The 21,459-nt window shown below is 45.2% G+C and overlaps 1 protein-coding gene across 2 annotated transcripts in view; it reads left to right on the plus strand.

Annotated features, from left to right (window-relative positions):
- Positions 1–1,867: 1,867 nt before the first annotated feature.
- kbtbd8 (kelch repeat and BTB (POZ) domain containing 8) overlaps positions 1,868–21,459 on the plus strand; it is a 47,959-nt gene continuing 28,367 nt past the window's right edge. Inside the window, exon 1 of one of the 2 annotated variants that reach the window (XM_038810600.1) lies at positions 1,868–1,947. Coding sequence is in view for 1 of the 2 variants with exons in the window: in XM_038810599.1 (XP_038666527.1) it covers positions 1,932–1,947 (16 nt within the window). In the remaining variant the exon portion in view is untranslated. The remainder of the gene's footprint in view (positions 1,948–21,459) is intronic. The other variant, XM_038810599.1, reaches the window with a different exon arrangement.

Consider the following 21,459-nt stretch of genomic DNA (forward strand, 5'->3'; position numbering starts at 1 on the left):
CATATGTTCACATCCATTGCATGTATATATGTTAAGATTGGCCTATTCTTGTAAATACATTCACATAGGTCATCGAAACATAAAAAAGGGGAGGTGTCATGATATGCAGACACACACATAATGGTTTACAGACAGGCACAGACATGGACACAGAGAACAGGACATGACCAATAAGCAGGCAGGACACTCGGGGTGGGATCTGACTATAAAAGACACGAGACACTCACACTCCACCTCTTTCCACTATTAAACATCTAGAGAGTCCGTTAAGGGTATTGTTACAATCTCACACCTCCACTACATGGCTAAAGATAGTCTGGTTCAGTCAGAGTAACCACACTTAAGTTAGCAGAGAGTTGAACTCACAGACAACTCTGCTAACTGTGCTATTCGTTCAATAAACCTGATTGAACTAACTTCAAAGTCTGGAGTATCTTTTTGATCTAAGCTGCATCCAGTTGCAGCCAGTGTTATACCAGTATACCGAACATGACAGTCAGCTGGGCAAAACAGTGGCAAATGGAATTTAATCCTGAAAAGTGTGAAGTGACGCATTTTGGGAGGACTAACAAGAATACACACTGAATGGTAAAATACTATGAAGTACACAGGACCTGAAAATCTTGGGGTCTACAGGTAACTGAAGGCAGTGGCAGATAGATAAGGTGGTTATGAAGGCATATGGGACACCCGCTTTTATTAGCCAAGACATAGCATATAAGAGCAGGGAGGTTAAAATGGTGCTGTATAAAACGCTCGTTAGGCTACAGCTAGATTACTGTGTATAATTCTGGTTGCCACACTTTTTTTATAAATTTAGAGTACCCAATTAATTTTTTCCAATTAAGGGGCAATTTAGCATGGCCAATCCACCTACCCTGCACATCTTTTTTGGGTTGTGGGGGTGAAACTCACGCAAACACGGGGAGTATGTGCAAACTCCACACGGACAGTGACCCAGAGCCGGGATCGAACCTGGGACCTCAGCGCTGTGAGGCAGCAATGCTAACCACTGCTCCACCGTTCTGCCCCTGGTTGCCACACTTTAGGAATGATGTGATTGCACTAGAAAGGGTGCAGAGGTGATTCACCAGGATGTTGCCTGGACTGGAGCGTTTCAGCTATGAAGAGAGACTGCATAGGCAGAAAAGGCTGAGGGGCAACCTGATTGAGGTGTACAAAATTGAAAAACGTAGATAGGAAGAAACATTTCCCCTTAGTGGAGGTGTCAATAACCAGGGACATAGATTTAAGGTAAGGGGCAGGAGATTTAGAGGGGTTTTGAGAGAAAAAAATTAACCCAGAGGGTGGTGGGAATCGGGAACTCACTGCCTGAAAGGGTAGTTGAAGGGGGGGGGGGGGGGGGGCTCACAACCTTTAAGAAGCATTTGGATGAACACTTGAAATACCAGAGCATATAAGGCTACAGGCCCAAATGCTGGAAAATGTGATTAGGATAAGTGCTCGGTGGCAAAGACAGGATGCACCCAAGGGTCTCTTTCTGTGCTGTAAAAACAAATGACTGACCAAAAGGCCTCCGATGTTTGGAACCATTTGAGTCCAACTTGTTGAGGGCGCTAGTGACAGCGGTGTAACGACAATTTCGCTCCCCCATTTTCAGCAGGAAATGTGAGCTGTGGGGACGAGTTGTCGAGTTGTGAATTTGCCCTAAAGTTAGCGGGGGCAAGTTGCGCTGAGTCCCTCCCAGGCGTGCGCGCGTGCACAGAGAGGGAGCCGAACCCCAGGCGCCTCATCCCACCCGGCAGCGGGAGCGCGCCGGGCCGGGTCATGCGCGCGCGCGCACACAGGGAGCCGAGCCGCCTCGGGGACGCGCGGGGCACGCGCACCTGGTTGCTGATTGGCTGTTGCCGAGCCGGCGGCAGCGTGGGGGTGAAGGGGAGGCCGCGTTGCCGTCACTCCAGGCGGTTAGAATGGCTGCAGCAGCGGGTCAGTAAGTCGGTCTCTCGCCGTTTATTGTTTGGGGGGCGCGGGGAAGGGCGTGGCGGCGATGCGGCCGGCAATCCCGCTGTGGGCGGCTGGGTGCCGAAGGGTAGCCCGAGAGAGAGAGGAACGGTCGTGGAAACAATGGGCCGCCGGTTAGGGAGAGGGTTGTTCAGGAGGAGGGGAGCGGAAAGCTGGGTAGGCCCCGTGCCTGGGGAGCCGGCCTCAGCTGTTGCTCCTTCCCGACAACTTCTGCCTTTTGTATTCTCTGTCCCTTCCGAGGGAAGTTTCTGTTGTTGCTGCTTTGTTTGATTCGCCTCCCAGGTGAAGGGGATTTTTTGTCACGGTCTAAACAGTTGTGATTGCTGGAATTTAAAATTCCTAAAGCGAAATGATTTAAGTGATCCGCAATAGTGATGCCTTCTGAAATGGAGAGGAATATGTGTTAACTGTTTGATTAGGTGCCTGTACGGAAGCGAACAAAGGCTTTGACATAAATGTTTGTGGTTAAGATATGCTTTACTCCCCTAGGGTCCCAGGTTCGATTCCGGCTTGGGTCACTGTCTGTGCGGAGTCTGCACATCCTCCCCGTGTGTGCGTGGGTTTCTTCTGGGTGCTCCGGTTTCCTCCCACAGTCCAAAGATGTGCAAGTTAGGTGGATTGGACATGATAAATTGCCCTTAGTGTCCAAAATTGCCCTTAGTGTTGGGTGGTGTTACTGGGTTATGGGGATAGGGTGGAGGTGTTAAACCTTGGGTAGGGTGCTCTTTCCAGGAGCCGGTGCAGACTCGATGGGCCGAATGGCCTCCTTCTGCACTGTAAATTCTATGATCAAGAGTTGATTGGGTATTTTAAATGGAATAGTACTCCTTTCGCACCTGATGTGTTTCTTTGTTGCACTCTATTTCTCAGCGAGGCTTTTTTTTGGGGGGTGTGTGTGGGGACTACGTTATTGCAATGCAATTTCATGCATACTGTACAGTTGGGCAGACGATGGAGTAATTTTAAAGGATCAGGTTGATATTTTCACTTGAGAAGCAAGTTGTCTGGATCATCAGCTTGGGGAACATCCACTTAAATAGATTTGTGGTGACCTAGTTCAATTAAAGATGTGTATTGAAACTCTAAAGTCAGTGACAAGTTTGGCCAGTTGTGAGACTAACTGAGCAAACTATTGTCTGGTGTTTGTGCATCTTATTTGCCATAGGCCATTCAGCCCAATGAACCTGTTGCCCCATTCAATAAGATCATGGCTGATCTGATAGCCTAACCCTTCACTGACTTGTCAATCAAAACTCTGTCCAACTTGAATATATTCAGCAAACCAATCTTACTGCTCTACAGAATTCCAAAGAGTACCGACCCTGAGAAGATTTTCTCCTTGTATGTCTTTGGAGGGCTGCTTCTCCTATGAGAGAAAACATCATCTCAGTATCCAACCTATTCAACCTGCACAGAATCTTGTATGTTCCAACAAGATTTCTCATTCTTTTAAACTCAAATGAGTTTAGGCCCAACCTGCTCAAACTTTCCTTGTAAGAAAACCCTTTCATCCCAACAACCACCCTAGTGAAGAATTGCTTCCCAATGCAAATATGAAGGGGACCAAAGCTACACAGTACTCCAGCTGTGTCTCAAAGTCCTCTACGGTTGCAGCAAGACTTCCTACTGTAATAAATGCAAACCTAATTAGCTGTGCCGGCATGTTAACCTTTTGAGATAGAGCATTGACACCCCTCTATACTGTTGTGTTCTGTCTCACAGTATTTAAATTATATTCTGCTTTTCTTCCTGCAAAATGGATAACATATTTTTCCACACTATACTCCAACTGACAAATTTTTACCCAGTCAGTTAACTTATCAATATCTCTTGACAGATTGTATCCTCCTCACAATTTGCTTTCCTACCCACCTTCATATCTGCAGATTTGGCAACAATAAGCTCAATCCTTTCACAAAACCATTATTATACATCATAAATGGTTGAGATCCTGTGGCACTCCACTAGTTCCAGTTTGCCAACGTCAAAATTATCCATTTATCCAGCCTCTGTTTCCTGCTGGTTAGACAATCCTTTACCTATGTTAAAATACACCCACACACCATGAGCTCTTCTGCAGTTACTATTCATGTGGCACCTTTTCTAATACCTTTTGAAATCTAAATGCGCTACAGCTACTGGTTATCACCCATGTTTGTTACATCCTCAAGTACTCCAATAAATTTGTCAAATGCAATTTCTCATTCACAAATACATGTTGACTCGGCATCATTTTATCCGTATTTATCTAAATGTCTTTGATACTGCCTCCTTAATAATTACACTTTCCTATTTTTCATTGGAATGGGTGATCTTGATTGCTGTTTCAGGCATTTTGGAAAGAATTGCAATTTTTTTGTAACGCTAGAGAATATGCCTGCTGCTTTAATGCTTTCTATTTGCTGTCATGACTGATTGGCAATCTATTGGGAATTGCAACACTGTAATAGGCTGACACAACCAGTCTTTGTTGCGTTTTATCTCTTCTGCCTGTATTCACCTATCTAATCTATTCTCAAATGCCTATGTTACTGGGCTAGTAATCCAGAGGTCTGAACTTATGATGTGGAGACATGTATTTAAATCCCACCTTGCAGCTGGGGAATTTAAATTGATAATAGATAAATCTAGAACACAAAGTTAGTATCATTAATAATGTACTTGAAACAATCGGATTGCCATTAAAACAAAAACTCACCTGGTTCACTAATATCCTTGTCGGACTTACTTAGTTTGTCTGATCTGTAATTCCAGATCTGCAATAATGTGATTAACTCTTAGCTGCTATCTGAAATGGCCTATAATAGACTACCTGTCACCTGCCAAACAAAAGTGGAAAATTGTGTTGGTTGTATTCTATCCACAAAAAGCAGGACAATTCCAATCCAGCCTTTTACCACACCATCAGCAACAAAGTAATGGAAATTGTCATTGGCAGAGCTGTCATATGGCACTTTGCTCACCAATGTTCAGTTTGCATTCTGCCGTTATCACCCTTCTTCAGACCTCATTACAGACTTGGTCCAAACATGGTCAAATATGCTAACAACAAGTGAGACTGCTCTTGACATCAAGGTAGCATTTGACTGTAGGTGGTTTCAAGAAGCCCAAGTAAAATTTCAGTCAGTGGAAACCTTGGGAAAACTCCACAGGCTAGAGTAATATCTAGGCTAAAGGAATTTGGATACCAACCATCCTAGTCCAGGGACATAACTGCAGGCGATCCTCCAGGTGTAATGGCTTGGGTCCAGTAATTGTAGCTGCTTCATCAATGACCTTCCCCCTATCCTAAGTGGTATTTGCATATATTCAGTTGCATATGCAATTTGCAAAGAATGAAGCAGTAGGTTTGGACTGATAAATGTAATAAATAGCAAGTAACATTTGTGCCACACAGTGCCAGGCAATGACCATTTCCAACAAGAGAGACTTAACCACTTCCCTTTGACATTCACAGAAACATAGAAAATAAGAGCAGGAGTAAGCCATTTGACCCTTCAAGCCTGCTTTGCCATTCATTATGATCATGGCTGATCATCCAACTCAATAATCTGTTCCTGCCTTCCCACCCCATATCCGTTGATCCCTTTTGCCCCAAGAACTATATCTAACTTTTTCTTGAAAACATAATGTTTTCGCCTCAACTGTTTTCTGTGGCAGCAAATTCCATAGGCACGCCACTCTCTGGGTGAAAAACATTCTTGCCATCTCAGTCCTAAATGGTCTACCCTGTATCCTCAGACTGTGACCCCTGTTTATGGACTCTGTTTTCCTCCCCCATCCCTCAGCCCCACAACTGCTGGGATGTGATGTGTATAAGGTCAATTGACTGCCCACCTCCATTACATTAAGTTGCACAGAGTTTCTGATCGAAAACATACAGCCGCTGTTACGATCTCTTTAGAAACTCATAACTTGAGGTGGAACAGGTGGGGGGAGGGAGGGGGAGATTTGAGTTTCCAGTCAATAGCTGCAAAGGATAATATGACAAGATTTCATGTTTTAAAACTTTTGCTGTCAATGACAAACACTGTTGACTAAATACTATTTTTTGTAGACAGCTTGTACTTTAACTTGCAGGAAGAAATGTTCTCCTTTTATACTTATCGCATATTGCACTTTTTACGGAATTACTGTCCTTGCAAGCAATCCACAGTCGATCCCTTCCAATGGGTTCATTTTTCCACAGTTTGCCAAGTAGTAACATCAAGTGACCATTTGCAGGCACTTCGTTTCTAGAGTTTCCTAAATCTACTACCAGCAATAAAGTCTGTCCCGATGATTCTTCCCCTCTTGCCATGTTAGGATGAATTTCCTGGTAACCGTAGATACTGCAGAATGTGTCTCTTTCAATAAAGGCCATCTCTCTCCATCTGGCTGTGGTAGCTTGCAAAGCCAATCAGCCTTGTCTCTCTGCTGACCACACAAAACTGAAGTCCGTCTGTGACATTCATTGATTTGTAGGGAAGTCTCTAGCATGATCTCAAAAATGGCTTCCTCTGCATCTTTCCTCATGCCAACATGCCACCTGAGGACCGGATCATAGTATGTTGTAATCTGTTTCCATTCCGATATTCCCATTAAAAATAAAAACGAACCTGGCATTTGTTGCTGAGGGTAACACATGAAGATTGGCCATTTGAGTGAATCATTAGAAGATGCTCAGTGCCTGTAAAAAGGGAGCAAAATTGGCATTGAAAAGTTCAACTATTAAAGACTTTCCCCCACTTTCATTCCCCCCCAGCCCCATTTTCTCTTTCCTGAAGATACTGTGTTAGAATCATGTTTTGGGGGACTGGTAACTACTGTCCAAGACTTCACTGCATTAGTTATTCTTAACTTTTCTGTTGGAATTTTTGGAAGATGACTGATTCAGATGATGGAAAAGGAAATGATTTTCCTTTCTACTCTTCAGCTTTTGCATTGTTTCTTAAAATCAGTTCAATAAAATCCGGGTTTGATTCAACCTCGTACCAATGTGTAATAATTGGAATGTAAATTACTTTTTACTTTGTGCTAAAAGAGAACGGAAAAAGTTGTAGATCCTGAAATTCTGCTTGGGCCATTTAAGTTAATTAGCTATGGTTTGGAGGAAGAAATTGCGTAAGGCTATTTTTGAATCTGACCTTTTAAAATGTTTGCTTACTCAATTCACATGACACTTTAAAAAGAGAGATTTAATTGCACTTGATGAGCCATTAACTATTTACTCACTATTTATAGTCAGTAAATAGGCTAATGGTCGTCCAGATCACTTCCCATGTGCAGTGGATAGTCATGAATCACTGCAACCCAGGTTGAATATTTTTTTAAACCTCTGTAGCCAGGTGAATTCTGTCTAAAGGAAAGCACAAACCTGTTGTGCCTTTCATAATTTTGTGATGTCTCAAAGGCGCTTGTAACTGATAAACGTTGCACTCTTGTCTCTTGCATGGCTGAGACTGCTTGGGCCAGCACCGTGATTTTCCTTATCTGTACAATCTCTAACACACTGACCACAGGTTTACTTTAGGCTTAATATAATTGATTTAAATTTTGCAAAATTAATTGGATAGCAAAGGAGTCGTCTTGGATTAATAAGAGACCAATCCATTAAGTAAAATCCAATTAATTAAAAAAAGTTTCCAACTCTTAATATAAGTCCTTCCATGAAATTGATGCTTTGAATTTTAATTTTAATGTTGATGATTAAGGTATATGTTTTTCTCTAATTTAGTGTTGGTACATCTAATGGAGTCAGACGTAAGGCAGCACATATGGCTATTCTTATTTGAATACAATGACATGCATTCTTTGGTTAATTGATATGGAGTAGGAATCATGTTAGTGAATTTTAAGCCCACTAATGTGGAAGCCTACCTGCCTTCAGTAAATTGTAGATGTACATGATAATTAAAATGTCAAACATTAATTGAAACTTTTGCATTATCTCCAAGTTTAGGCAAGTCAACCCACTTTGAAATATGGTGGCTACAGATGTGGGAAATAATGAATCATAATCCCAAATTCTATTTTTAAATTTCTGGTCTCTTACAGTAATAAAGTGGAATTTGACCAACATTACTGTAAACCAGTGACTCTAGTTGTGGTGTATGAAATCATGGGCAGTACTGCTAAAGCCTGAAAGAATGATTGATCAATGGAGGGTGATTAACTTTTCTTTTGGAATTTTTGGAAGATGACTGATTCAGATGACGGAAAAGGGAATGATTTTCCTTTCTACTCTTCAGCTTCTGCATCATCTTTTAAAATCAGTTTTTTTAAATCCAGTTTTGATTCAACCTCGTACCAATATGTAATAATTGGAATGTAAATTACTTTTTACTGTGCTAAAAGAGAATGGAAAAAGTTGTAGACCCTGAAATTCTGCTTGGGCCATTTAAGTTAATTAGCTATGGTTTGGAGAGTCACGGAAGAAATTGCGTAAGGCCATTTTTGAATCTGACCTTTTAAAATGTTTGCTTACTCAATTCACATGACACTTTAAAAAGAGAGATTTAATTGCACTTGATGAGCCATTAATTATACATGCACAGTATCTGAAGATAAAAAGTACTTAACTGTCAAACCCTTTCATTGACTATTTAATCCTGGAAAACGCAGATTCAGTCCAATAAAGGAGTTCATTTTTGCATAACTTGAGGATAGCACTAACAAATGTCTCAAAATGCTATAATTGGATGTAGATGTATTGGTGGACTTTAAATTGGAATCCTAATGTGTCAGGACACGTGGAGTTAGTTGCAGGAAATATTCCTCTTGCTAAATTGCAGGAACTGCACATAGCAACAGTGGGGAAATTGCAGGGCTGAACCCTGGAGATCTGGTATGGGGAATGTTGGGTGATTGTATGCAGGGGAAATCTGGGAGCACTTGTAAAGCTGATAGTGTTGGGAACAGTAAACTTGTTGGAGTATGTGAACATGTGCCAGGAGATCTGGGGAATTAAATGGGCATGGGAACACTTGTAAATTGGTGACCCAGGAAAAATTAGCATGACTTTGGCATGTCTCATATCAGTAATGAACTGCCAATTGGAGGGGTCCAATGTAGTAAACTTAATAGCTATGTTTTAAAATATAATATTTAATCTAACAAACAAGTGTTTGCAAGGTGCCCTTTTGAAGTCAGGAAAGTAACGTGGAACCCTTGAAGGAGGATTCAACAAAGTGTGTCCTGCAAATGAATTAATTTTAGTTCCTGCAGTAATCTTTGTTGTATAATATAATCTAATGTTACAGTGGTCAGTCATCGTCACCTCACTTAACCCATCCACTATCTCCTGTGTTGCCTCATTTGAAATGGTCTAGCAAGCCACTCTGTTCAAGGGCAATTAGGGATGGGCAACAAAAGCTGATCCGGACAGCGACACCCACATCACAAGAACAAATAAAAAAAGTTGCTTGGTCATGGACGAGCTGTAATTTCCTCCAATTAAAGCATTGGGAAAACAAAAGCAGATGTGTTTCGGTCTCGTCACCAATTTCATTTTCTTGGGAGCTGTCTCAGACAGCCCAACTGCTTGCAGCCTCGGTGATCTATTGGGCCCGAAGCGGAGTTTCTTAATCCATACTATGTATCAGAAATTGTATCGTGTATCAGAAATTGTGGGGGTCGGTTAGCTCAATTAGCTGGGCAGTTGGTTCATGATGCAGAGCGATGCCAACAGCGTTGGTTCAATTCCCCTATCGGCTGAGGTTATTCATGAAGGCCTCGCCTGAGGTGTGTTGACCCACCGGTTAAATTACCACCGGTCAGCTCTCAAAAGGGGAAGCAGCCTATGGTCCTGTGGTGACATTTACATTTATCAGAAACTGTCCACTTCACTTCTGCTTTTGTTACTGTGTAATCAAGCATAACCACTGTTGAATACCTCATCTGTGCTTTTGTCTCCAGGCTCTACTGTTCCAATGCCGTCCTGACAGGTCTCATTTTCCATTCTCCGTAAATGAGCTCATCCAAATTCTGCTGCTCATATCCTTTCCTAACCTGCAACAAGTTTCTGTATCACAGTGTCCTTGCTGACCAGTGCCTCACATGTAAAATTCTCATGATTTAGTTAAATTCCTCCAAGACACTGCTCCCTATTTAACTATCTGCAGCCATCATTGCGCTTTGCCTTTCTCCAACTCTGGCCTCTTTTATTAGTATCGAAGCTGAAAAAAGTTAACTTTTTAAAACTTTAAAAAGATCTGTAACTGCACTTCACAAACTTTTATAGTGATGCTTCAATAGTACTCTTGGAACAGTGAATTGTGTAATTTTGTACAATATGGTTTGGCCTCTGAATTAAGTATAGTTTGTGTTTGCTTCAGATAAGTTTTGGAGATATGTGTACAGAACCTGCACAATCCATATAGTTCTATATATCTCCACAGAAGTCTATATTTAACGAGTATGCTCATTTTTGTGTGATCACATTGAATTATCAACAAGTAACTTTGGTTTAAAGCGCCAGTAATTAGTTGAATTTCTTTGTTTCTTCAGTTTAGACTTTTGCCTTTACTGCTATTTAAGAAACTGAGTGTTTCATTTTAAATTAGAAAGTAAATTGGAGGTCATTTGCCTGTCTGTGGTTTGGTCATTTTTCTTCATGAGAGTGATCAATTTGCTCAATAATAGACCAGTATTTAATTCAAGTAAGATTACCTATGCTGGATGCTCTTTTCATTTGTATTTTAAAACACTTCAGGGGTGTGCTTGCTCCCAATATTATTGTATTTGAGTTTTGCAAAAAATACCCTTTTCTTTGCTCAGTGAATAATGAAAACGTTTTAACACTAGATTAAAGAGTTGCTCTCCAGAGAAGTGAAAAGGTTGATCTCTATTTGAGCTCTCACACAATGGACTGGGTAAGTAAAATTAAAGTATTAAAGGGACAGTGACAGATTTGATACAAAATTGGTTAACGGGCAGAAGCCAGAAGGTAGTGGTGAGCAGTTATTCCAGACTATAGGGAGACAGTGAATGCTGTTTCCCAGAGGTCAGTATTAGCATCAGTGCTCTTTATCAAGGATTTTCAAACTCAGGGTCGCGACCCGTGGGTGGGTTGTGGCATTTGGTCACGACGTTCCCGATCGTCGGGGAACGCTTAACTGCCGCAACCAGCTTTTAAAATGCTGGCAACGACAGACTTTTGAGACTGCCAGCCATCCCATGCATGCGTTCTGGATCAAGCAGTGCGCAGGCCCAGAGCACAGTGGGGTGGACTGCCTCCTTTTGACGTCAGCACGCTGACCAGGGCCAGCCTTTTTCAGCAAATGAGGGAGCCCTCCCACCGGAAGCGACGGCAGAGTGCAGGTCATGTGCCCCATATGTTGACATCACGTGTTCTGGGCGTGAGAGCAATTCTTCCATTTTGTAGTTGCCAGCAGTGCTGGTGTGAATTCATGGGCCTTTGGTGAGCAACCCATGAAGAAGAAGCTGAAAACACGAACAAAGCAGCATAAAGCTGATTACTTGAGGTCTGGGTTATTGTTGCACTGCAAATCGGAATTCAAAGTTCATGTGTGATATGCAGGGAAGCACTGGCAAAATAAAGTTTAAAGCCCTCAAAACTTCAAAGACATTTGAAGACTAAGCATGATGAGTTCGAGGAAAAGCCTCTCTATCTTTTCAACGGATGCAGTGAGATCTTAAATCATCAGTGGAAGTCATTATCAGAAATGTAACATTGAATAGCAAAGTGACATCATGAGGACCAAGCCTGTCGCATTAAAGGTCAGTGAAAATGGGTCGCAAAGGTCAGCTGGAATGGGTCACCAAGGTCTGCCAGTGTGGGTCCTGAAGGATGGCCAGTTGGCAAAAATGGATTCCGGGCAAAAATGTTTGAAAAACACTGTTTTTACTGCTATATTAATTGTTTTGTTACCTGTGTGGTAGGTAACATGTGCTACTCAATCCAGTTACAGCAGAGGCTCGAAGTCGTCCGGAAGTTTATGTAAGGTTTATTGAATAACAGAACTTAACAACTGCGTGAGTTCTTACTTTAAGAATTTTACTAGTAGAAAGGTTACAACTTTTACATACGACAACTAGGCCTGACCACACTAGCAGCCCTGAGCTAAATCTGTTTCTGCTCTCCTCACAGTCTAATCAGCCAAAGAAACCGGAGGGCTGCTTGCTTCTCCTTTTATACCCGTTGGTGCTGCCCCCTAGTGATCTTTCCCATCAACCCCTTCTGTACATACCCATGTAAAGATCACTACACCCCCCTTTCTCTTTGTTATTTTTTTACATAGTTGCAGTGTTGTAACTGAATGGAACAAACACAGTTGGTGTCATGCACAAATACATTACAGAAAGCAATGATTGCATCAGTTCAATGTTCACAAGTTGAGACGGTTGGGCGCTCGTCTGATTTGGGTCGATCTCCTAAGTGGAGACCGAGTGTTAATGTCCATCTGGTCACTGGCTGATGGTGTCATGGGACGTCGCATGATCGAGTCCTGCAGATCTAATGTCGCAAAGACAGGTTGATGAGGTGGAACCTTCAGCAGGTCTCGTCGATTGCATCTGAGCAGCACACCCTTATCGGACTTTACAATGTACGATCGTGGCGAGACGCGTCGTAGCACGTTGCCGTGTTGGATCATCCTCTACCAGGGTGTCGCAGGCGAACCATGTCATGTCATTGATCGCTAACGGATGCAGCAATTTGGCATGTTGGTCATAGTGCTGCTTTTGTGTGTGACGTTGGTGGCGCAGCACTTGCAAGTGATCCGGATTGCTGAAGCGTAATCACATCTCGATTGAAGAGCATTTGAGCCGGTGATAGCCCTGAGCACAACGGTGATGACCGATATGATAATAGAGCCAAGTGTATGTCGGAATTCGAGTCAGTGGCCTTGTTTATGAGTTGCTTAATGATGCGTACACCTTTCTCTACCCTGCCGTTGGATTGGGGAAAGTGTGGACTCGAAGCCACATGCTTAAAGTTGTATTTCTTGGAGAATTCCGTCCACTCCCAGCTTGCAAAGCAAGGACCATTGTCGGACATGACTGTTTGTGGGATGCCATGCCTCGAGAAGGTTTCCTTGAAGGCTTTGATAACTGTTGCGGATGTGAGATCTGGGAGTTTCATTACTTCTGGAAAGTTGGAGTAGTAATCAATGATAAGAACATAGCTTCGACCCATGGAGTGAAACCAATCTATGCCAACTTTGTCCCAAGCTGACTTAGCCATCTCATGCTGCTGGAGTGGCTCCTTGCCTTGTGCCGGTTGATGTTTTTGACACGTGTCACATGTGAGTACCATGTTTGTTATGACCTCATTTATCCCAGGCCAGTCATGGATTGCCGTGCTCTTCTTTTGCACTTCTCGATTCCAAGATGTCCCTCGTGAATCCTGCGGAGCATGTCTGATTCTGTCATTTCATAGTATTACGCCATCCTCCACTGACAGTTCAGTTTTGACGTTTTGGAACTATGGGTACCGCCCTCTTGACCAGCCATGCTGAAGGTTGTGCATGACCTGCAGCAAGGTCGCATCTTCTCGTATAGCCAGCCAAATTTGCTGCAGCCTCTCATCTGATGCCAGGAGAGTGTCTCTGCACAACTGTGCATGAGCTTCTACATCGTTAATGGATGCCGGAGGGAAAGTGTCAGCGTCAATGGCTCGGGACAGGGTGTCAGCTATGATTAGGTCCTTCCCAGGAGTGTAGACTAGTGTTAAGTCATACCACCTCAACTTCATCATGCATTATTGCGCGGTGTCATATTGAGATTCTTGTCAATTATGTTGACCAGTAGTCAATGATCAGTCTCCACTAGGAACGTGGGAAGGCCGTATACATAGTGGTGGAATTTTGTTATGCCTGTGATCAGTCCCAGGCACTCCCTCCCTATCTGTGCAAACCTGCACTCTGTGGTGGTCATCACTCTAGATACGTATGCCACTGGGACCCAGTTAAATTGGTCATTCTGTTGAAGAAGTAGCGCATCAATTCCATGTTGACTGGCGTCAGTGGAGATCTTTGTGGGTTTCGTTGGGTCGAAGAATGCCAGCGTTGGAACTGCCATCAATTGGTGCTTTAGATCCAGCCACTCTTCTTGGTGGCGTGGAGTCCAGGCAAACTCCATGTCCTTCCTTATCACATTTCGTAATGCTGCCATCCGTGCTGATAAGTTCGGTATGAACTTGCCTAAGAAGTTGATGAATCCAAGAAACCTGAGCACCGCTTTCTTGTCACGTGGCCGCTGCACGTTCTGGATTGCCGCAATCTTTTCAGTATCCGGCTTCAGCCCGTGCTCTGATATCGTGTCACCCAGGAAGGTAAGAGATGAGCATGCAAAGGTGCACTTGGATCGGTTGAGTTTCAACCCAAATTGGTGAATTCTTTTGAAGACTTGTCTTGATTGAGCAGTGTGATCTTAGAACATAGAACATTACAGCGCAGTACGGGCCCTTCGGCCCTCGATGTTGCGCCGATCTGTGAATCTTCCTCTGTCATTGACCATATTATGATGACATCAACATATACACTGCATCTTCAATGCCCTCCGTCATCTGCTCCATAATTCTGTGAAATATTTCTGATACGGAGATGATCCCGAAAGGCATGCGATTATAGCAGTATCATCCAAATGCTGTGTTGAACGTACACAACAGTCGGCTGGAAGCATCGAGTTGCATCTGCCGGAAGCCTTGTGAGGCATCAAGTTTGGTGAAGATGCGAACGTTTGCCATTTCACTTGTTATCTCCTCTCGCTTGGGGATGGGGTAGTGTTCCCTGCCAATGTTTGTTTTTGTTCAGATCTTTGGGACATAAACAGATGCTGAGGTCACCTGATGGCTTCTTGACACCAATGAGCTGACCCAGTCAGTCGGCTGTGTGACTTTTGATGTGATACCATGAGATTGTAGGCGTAGGGGTTCTGATTTTAGCCTGTCCCGCAAGGGAGCTGGTACCCTCCTTGGTGGGTGAATGAGAGGTTTTGCTTCTTCTTTGAGCAGTATTTTGTATGTGTAGGGCAACGTACCCATGCCACGAAAGACGTCAGGATACTCGTCGAGAAGCAGCTGGATGGCATCGTCCAGTCGGGATGAGTCATTCGTGTGCATGAAAATTCTCTGTCCCAGCCGTAAATCTAACGTTTTTTCGGCATCCACGATCTCAAAGCGTAGTCCTTTTGTGACCTTCTTACTGACTACCTGTAGATGGCATGATCCCCTTGAGGTGCTCTGGTTGCCATTGTAGTCTTTTAACTTGCATGCAGCAGGTATCATCTCGTGTGTCCCTGGGATGGATGCGAGATATTTGCTTGTCATCAAGTTCGCGGACACTCCCGTGTCGAGCTTGAATGTAATTGGGGAGCTGTTTACTTGCACCGTGGCACTCCATTCCCTTGCGGAGTCAATGGCATTCACGTATTGAGGAGTCATGGTCGGCTCATGAATGCGGTTCCTCTGCCGAATGTATTATTCTGATGCAGTATGTATCCTCCCAGGAGTGGAAATCTTCGTGGTCGGAATTTTTTTTTTAGGGTTTTGGTTGTCCATTGCATCCACTGTGCGAACCTTGAAATTTCCATGTCTTTGTGTTGGAGAGTGATATTTTGCTGTTGACTGACACTGGGAGGCGAAATGATTCATTTTGGAGCACCGTAAACATCTTTTCCCTAGTGCAGGACATTTCCCTTTTCCGTGAGTGTTGCCGCAATGGTAACACGTATGCGTAGGCAGCGATTGCGCATGTGCGAATTGCTCCTCTGGCTGGGTTCAGTATTTTGCATAATGCGCATAATGCGCATGCGCATCTCTGTTGACTGTGCGTGTGCATGTTTGAATGGGAGCCGGCGACCGGAAGAGGATGCCTGTGAGGAGAGGCCACCATTTTAACGTCTTCCACCTCGTGGAGGATTTTTCCACATTTTTTTTCTCTAGAAACTCTAGGTGCTGCTGTTTCTTTTGTACTTGCTGTATGCACTTTGCTATGGTGGTTTTTAGTGTTAGATCATTTTGCTGCATTAGTGAATCCCTTAACTTTTCATCAGAGAGGCCGTTGATTAATTGGTTTCTGATGATGGAATCTGTTATATCAGCATTGTTACAGCCCTGTGCTAGTAATCGAAGGTCTGTGACAAAATTGGAGATTGTCTCCCTGTTTTTTTTTTGGAACCTGTTACGTAGGTTAAATCTTTCCATGATTTCATTGGACTGTGTTTTACAGTGTTTGTCAAATTTTGCAATTATCACTTGAAAGGTAGTTTTGTCTTTATTGTCATCGCAAGTGAAAGAGTTATAAATGTCCACAGCTTGCTGGCCTGCCATTGCTGTAACAGCCCAATCTTTCTCCTGTCGGAGGCTGTGTTAAAGTCATTAGCTGCCATGTATATTTGAAGCTGATGTTTAAACATTTTCCAGTTACTATTTAAATTACCGGTAGTTTTCAGCGGCCGTTTCGGCGGCCGTGGAAGTGGCGTGTGTTCCATCGCGTCGGTTGGATGTCTGGGATCCAAATGTTGCGAAGTCTTCCACAGGCGAGAGGTCGGCCCTTTACTTTTTGTTTCCTTTCTTGTCTCTAACTTAATCTATCTAGTACTGTTCGATTAAAGCCAACCTGGTACCATGTTTTGTTACCTGTGTGGTTGGTAACATGTGCTACTCAATCCAGTTACAGCAGAGGCTTCCGGAAGAAGGCTCAAAGTCGTCCAGAAGTTTATGTAAGGTTTATTGAGTGACAGAACTTAACAACTGCGTGAGTTCTTACTTTAAGAACTATACCTGTAGAAAGGTTACAACTTTTACATACGACAACTAGGCCTGACCACACTAGCAGCCCTGAGCTAAATCTCTGCTTCTGCTCTCCTCACAGTCTAATCAGCCAAAGAGACCAGTGGGCTGCTTGCTTCTCCTTTTATACCCGCCAGTGCTGCCCCCTAGTGATCTTTCCATTGCCCATCAACCCCTTCTGTACATACCCACGTAAAGATCACTACATTAATGACCTGTACTCGGGTGGGCGAGGGCGTAATTTCAGAAGCTTAGAAATGACACAGCTTGGAAATGTAGTAAATGATGAGGAGGATAACAGACTTCAGGCAGGTGAAGTGGGCAGGCGTTCTTTTAAAATATATTTTATTCCAAACACCCTCAAAAAAACATCCACATAGCAACAAAGCATAGTGCATACAGTTTGTTCAATTGTCCCCCTTTATCTCCAACATGAACAGAAACAGCTTCCACTGCACTACAGATGCCTCCTTCGATCCCCTGAAGGCAAACTTAATTTTCTCCAACCTGAGGAACGTTGATAGGTCCCCCAACCATGCCGCTACCCCCCCCCGGTGGCACGGCTGACCTCTAATTTAAGGGAATCTGTCGCCGGGCAATCAGAGAGCGAAGGCATGATGTCGGCTTCCTCGCCTTCCACTTCTGCACACCCGGCACCTCTGACACCCCAAAGATCACCACCATAGGATCCGGCATCAGCTTCACACCCACAATCCCCGACAGACTATTGAACACAGCTTTCCAGAAGCTGTCCAATTTTGTACACCCCCAAAATATGTGCGAATGGTTCACTGGTGCCCACCCACACCTCTCGCACACATCTGCCACTCCCGGGAAGAACCCACTCATCCGGGCCCGAGTCGTATGTCCTATGCCTTTAACTGTATAAGGCTCATCCCTTGCACAGGAGGAGGTTGAGTTGTCCTGGTGCATTACCTCACTCCAAACTTCCACTTAATCCCTTTCACTAAGGCCGCTCCCTACTCCCCCACCCAGCCATATATATCCCCAATCCTTGCGTCCTCCCACACACCCGGGAGCAACAGCTTCTCCAGTAGTGTGTACTCTGGCACCTGGGGAAATGAGGGCAGTTCCTCCCGTGCAAGATGCACCCCCCCCCCCCCCCCCCCCCCCCCCCCGGGGCCACAGACCGATGTTTCCATAGAGCGGGGCTAACACCGACATGTGCACTCCTTTAAAGTGCCTCCTCAGCTGGTTCCAAATTCTAATTGATGATCCACCAAGCTATTCGTATGCTTCCCTACGGAGAATGGCAACAGGGCCAACAGCAGGTCTCCCCAAATCATCGCATCTATTCGACATTTGCTGCCGCCCCATCCTGCATTTACCTTTGCAACAGAGCCCCACCAACCCTCGGCGTCTTGCCTGCCCAAACAAATTCCAATATCAACTTGTTCACCCTCCAGAAAAAGGTGTTTTGGAGAAAGATTGGGAGGGGCTGGAAGATAAATTTTGGCAGTACGTTCAGATTTGCACGTCTGAATTCAGCAACGAGTTGGGTCTATAGGACCCACACTCCCAACAGGTCATTCCCTTTCTTTGGGATCAGCGAAATGGATGCCTGTACCAGCGCAGCCGGTAATTCCCCCCTCTCCACCGCCTCATTGAACATGCTCAGAAGATGGGGACCAGTCCTGCTGCAAAGAACTTATAAAACTCCGCTGGGAAGCCATCCAGACCCTGCGCCTTCCTGACTGCACCATGCCAATGCACTCCATTAACTCTTGCAACCCCAGCGGCTCCTCCAGTGCTTGCCGTTTTCCCTCCTCCAACTCCAGGAACTCCAACTCATTCAGGAACTGATCCGTACCTGCCTCCTCCCTTCCAGGCTCAGCCCTGTACAGCCCTCCATAAAAGGCATTGATTCTCTCCGGCTCTGATACGTCACTTTGCCCTCTACCTTACCTACACAATTTCCCTCGAAGTTGCCTGTCGCCGCAACGGATGGACCACCAGACTTCTTGCTTTCTCCCCATACTCGTACTGCACCCCTCGAGCCCGCTGTAACTGCCGACTGCCTTCCCTGTCTTCAACTGATCAAACTGCCCCGCATTCTTTTTTTGCGGCAGTAACTCCCTTGTTGGGACCTCCACCTCCACTATCTCTTCCAGCAACCTTCATTTCTCCTCCACCTCCATCCTACTTTGTGGGCCTTATACAAAATGATGACTCTTTTTCCTCCTCCCCCCCCCCCCAAAAACTGCTTCCAAAACCTCCCAAAATATGGCTGCCGAGCCCTCCCCATTTTGATTAAACTCCTAATTCTTGATCAACCCTGCCACCTTACAACAGAACTCCTTGTCCGCCAACAGCATGGATTCCAACCTCCACCCTAGCCTCTACTCCCACCTGACCTCAGCCGAACATCTAGGAAATGCGGCACGTGGCTGGAGTTCACAGACCCTGCGTATTCCACCCCCACCATTCCAAACAAAACTGCTTAGCCACCACAAAAAAGTCAATACGGGAATATGCCCGATGATCTCGCGTGAAGGAGCACACCCTCTCCCCATGGTGCATAAACCTCCAAGGTCCACCATATCCATCTTATCCATAAACGCCCCCAACTCGCTTGCCATTCCCGATCTCCCCCTTGACTTGGAACTCGATCGGTCTATCCTCGGCTTCATTCACGATTAAAATCCCAACCCATAATCCCTACCCAGTTCAAGTCCGCAATCGCTCCTAACAGCTTCTTCTTAAACTCAACATCGTCCCAATTGGGCACATACACAGCATTCGCCAGCACCACCAGTGCTCCCACTAATACCCCACTCACTATCACAAACCTACCCCCTGGGTCCTGTACCTCCCTCGCCACCACAAACCCGTTTTCTTGCTAAACAAGATTGTGACCGCCCCCCCTTCCACTTCGAGTCAAGCCCGGAGTGGAACGTTTACCCCACCTACCCCTTCCTCAGCCGCATCTGGTTCTTCACCCGCAAGGACGTCTCTTGGAGGAAAATCACCTCTGCCCTTAAACTTTTTAGGTGTGCGAATACCCAGGACCATTTGGCCTATTCAGCCCACAGACTTTCCATGTAACAAATCTTAATGGAGGCTTATGCCTCCCCACTCCCCTAGGATCCGCCATCGTCACCCAACTCGGCCTCTACCTAGCCCCCCCATCTCCACCCTAAACCGAACCCACCCAAGATGCCCACCCCTTTCCTCCGTCCACCATACCAACTATGTGACCCCCCCCCCCCCCCCCCCCCCACTCCGTTTCCATTCAGTAACATCACATGCTAGCGTGGCTACTCCCACCTGGAGGCCGAAACGAAGGGACCCACCAAACCTCCCTACTCGCCCACTCCCCCCCCCCCCCCCCCTCTGACCTACACCATCACCTTCCTTCCTCTCCCCTCCCCCAATATCCCAAACCCATAACAATAAAACAAGAAAAACACTCCATTGCAACCCCCATAATGTACATTCTTAATTGCCCACAGGATCTGTGCAACCATGAGCAGAACCATCTATAAACTGTACAAAGCGTACAAAAAGTCAAAGGCTATACACCTGGCACCGACCGTGAAGCACAATGGCTATCGTCAGTTACAGATGGGTAAGGCAGGCATAGGACATGCACATTTCCTCAATCAAACGAGAACAAGAGAAACTAGTTGCAACTGGTACAAATGTTCACCGTTCAGCCCTCCCTCAAACCATGCTCCTTGATGAAGTCATTTGCCTCCTCCGGTGTCCCAAAATAATATTTCAGGCCCTCAAATGTTATCCACGATTTGGCCGTGTACAGCGCCCCAAAGCGGATCTTGCGCCGCCTTGGCCTTATTGAGCGCCCCCCATCTCTTGGCCAGGTCAGCACCAATGCCTTTGTACATCTGGACCCGGTTTCCTTCCCAGCTGCAGTTCTGACTTTCCCTGGCCCACCACAAGATATTTTCCTTCTCCTGAAACTTGTGGCATGCACACAATCACTGCCTGCAGCGGCAACTCCACTCTCTACTTCTCCCTCAAGGACCTGTGGGCCCAGTGTACCTCCGGGACCTTGTTGAGAACCGTCTCCACCAACTTCATGAACATCTTTGCAACATAACTCATGGTGCTCGTTCCTTCATCTCCCTCGGCAGGCTCACACTATGCAAATGTTGCTGCCGGGATTCATTCCCTTGCTCCTTGCCCGCAGTGTCTTGCAAACGTCGTCTCGGATTGCCATCTCCGCTTCCAGCGATACAATTCGGTTGCCCTGGTCGGTCACCATCTTTCCCCCTCTTGGGTCATCATCCCTTGAGCTTCTCCACCTGATCCAAGGTCCCACGAAAAGGTGCAACTGCCCCTCAATTGACTTCGACCAGTCTCCCTGCATCACCTTCCTTTGCAGGCGAAATTCCTCCTTGTTGAAACTCATCAACTGCTCCATTGGCAGCTTCACCATCGACGATGACCCTTCTCTCCACCATCTTCTCAGCTTGTGCTGTGCCACGAGTCCCCTCCAACTCTTCGGCCAAGGCTCTCACCGTATTTAACTTGGTCTGATATCCCATAGACATCCCAGTCTGAGAGAGAACTGAATACCTTCCACTCTCCTCACAACTTTCCACCAAAGTCCCCCGAAAATCGAGTAAAAAGATCCAAAATCAACACCTCCAGGCAGGAGCCACCTTGCATGTGACCGATCGCACCATGGTCGCCACCAAAAGTCTGGATGGCATGGAACACAGTGGTTAGCACTGCTGCATCACAGTGCCAAGGACCTG

This window comes from Scyliorhinus canicula, chromosome 11 (assembly GCF_902713615.1).
Source record: "Scyliorhinus canicula chromosome 11, sScyCan1.1, whole genome shotgun sequence".
NCBI classification, from domain to species: domain Eukaryota; kingdom Metazoa; phylum Chordata; class Chondrichthyes; order Carcharhiniformes; family Scyliorhinidae; genus Scyliorhinus; species Scyliorhinus canicula.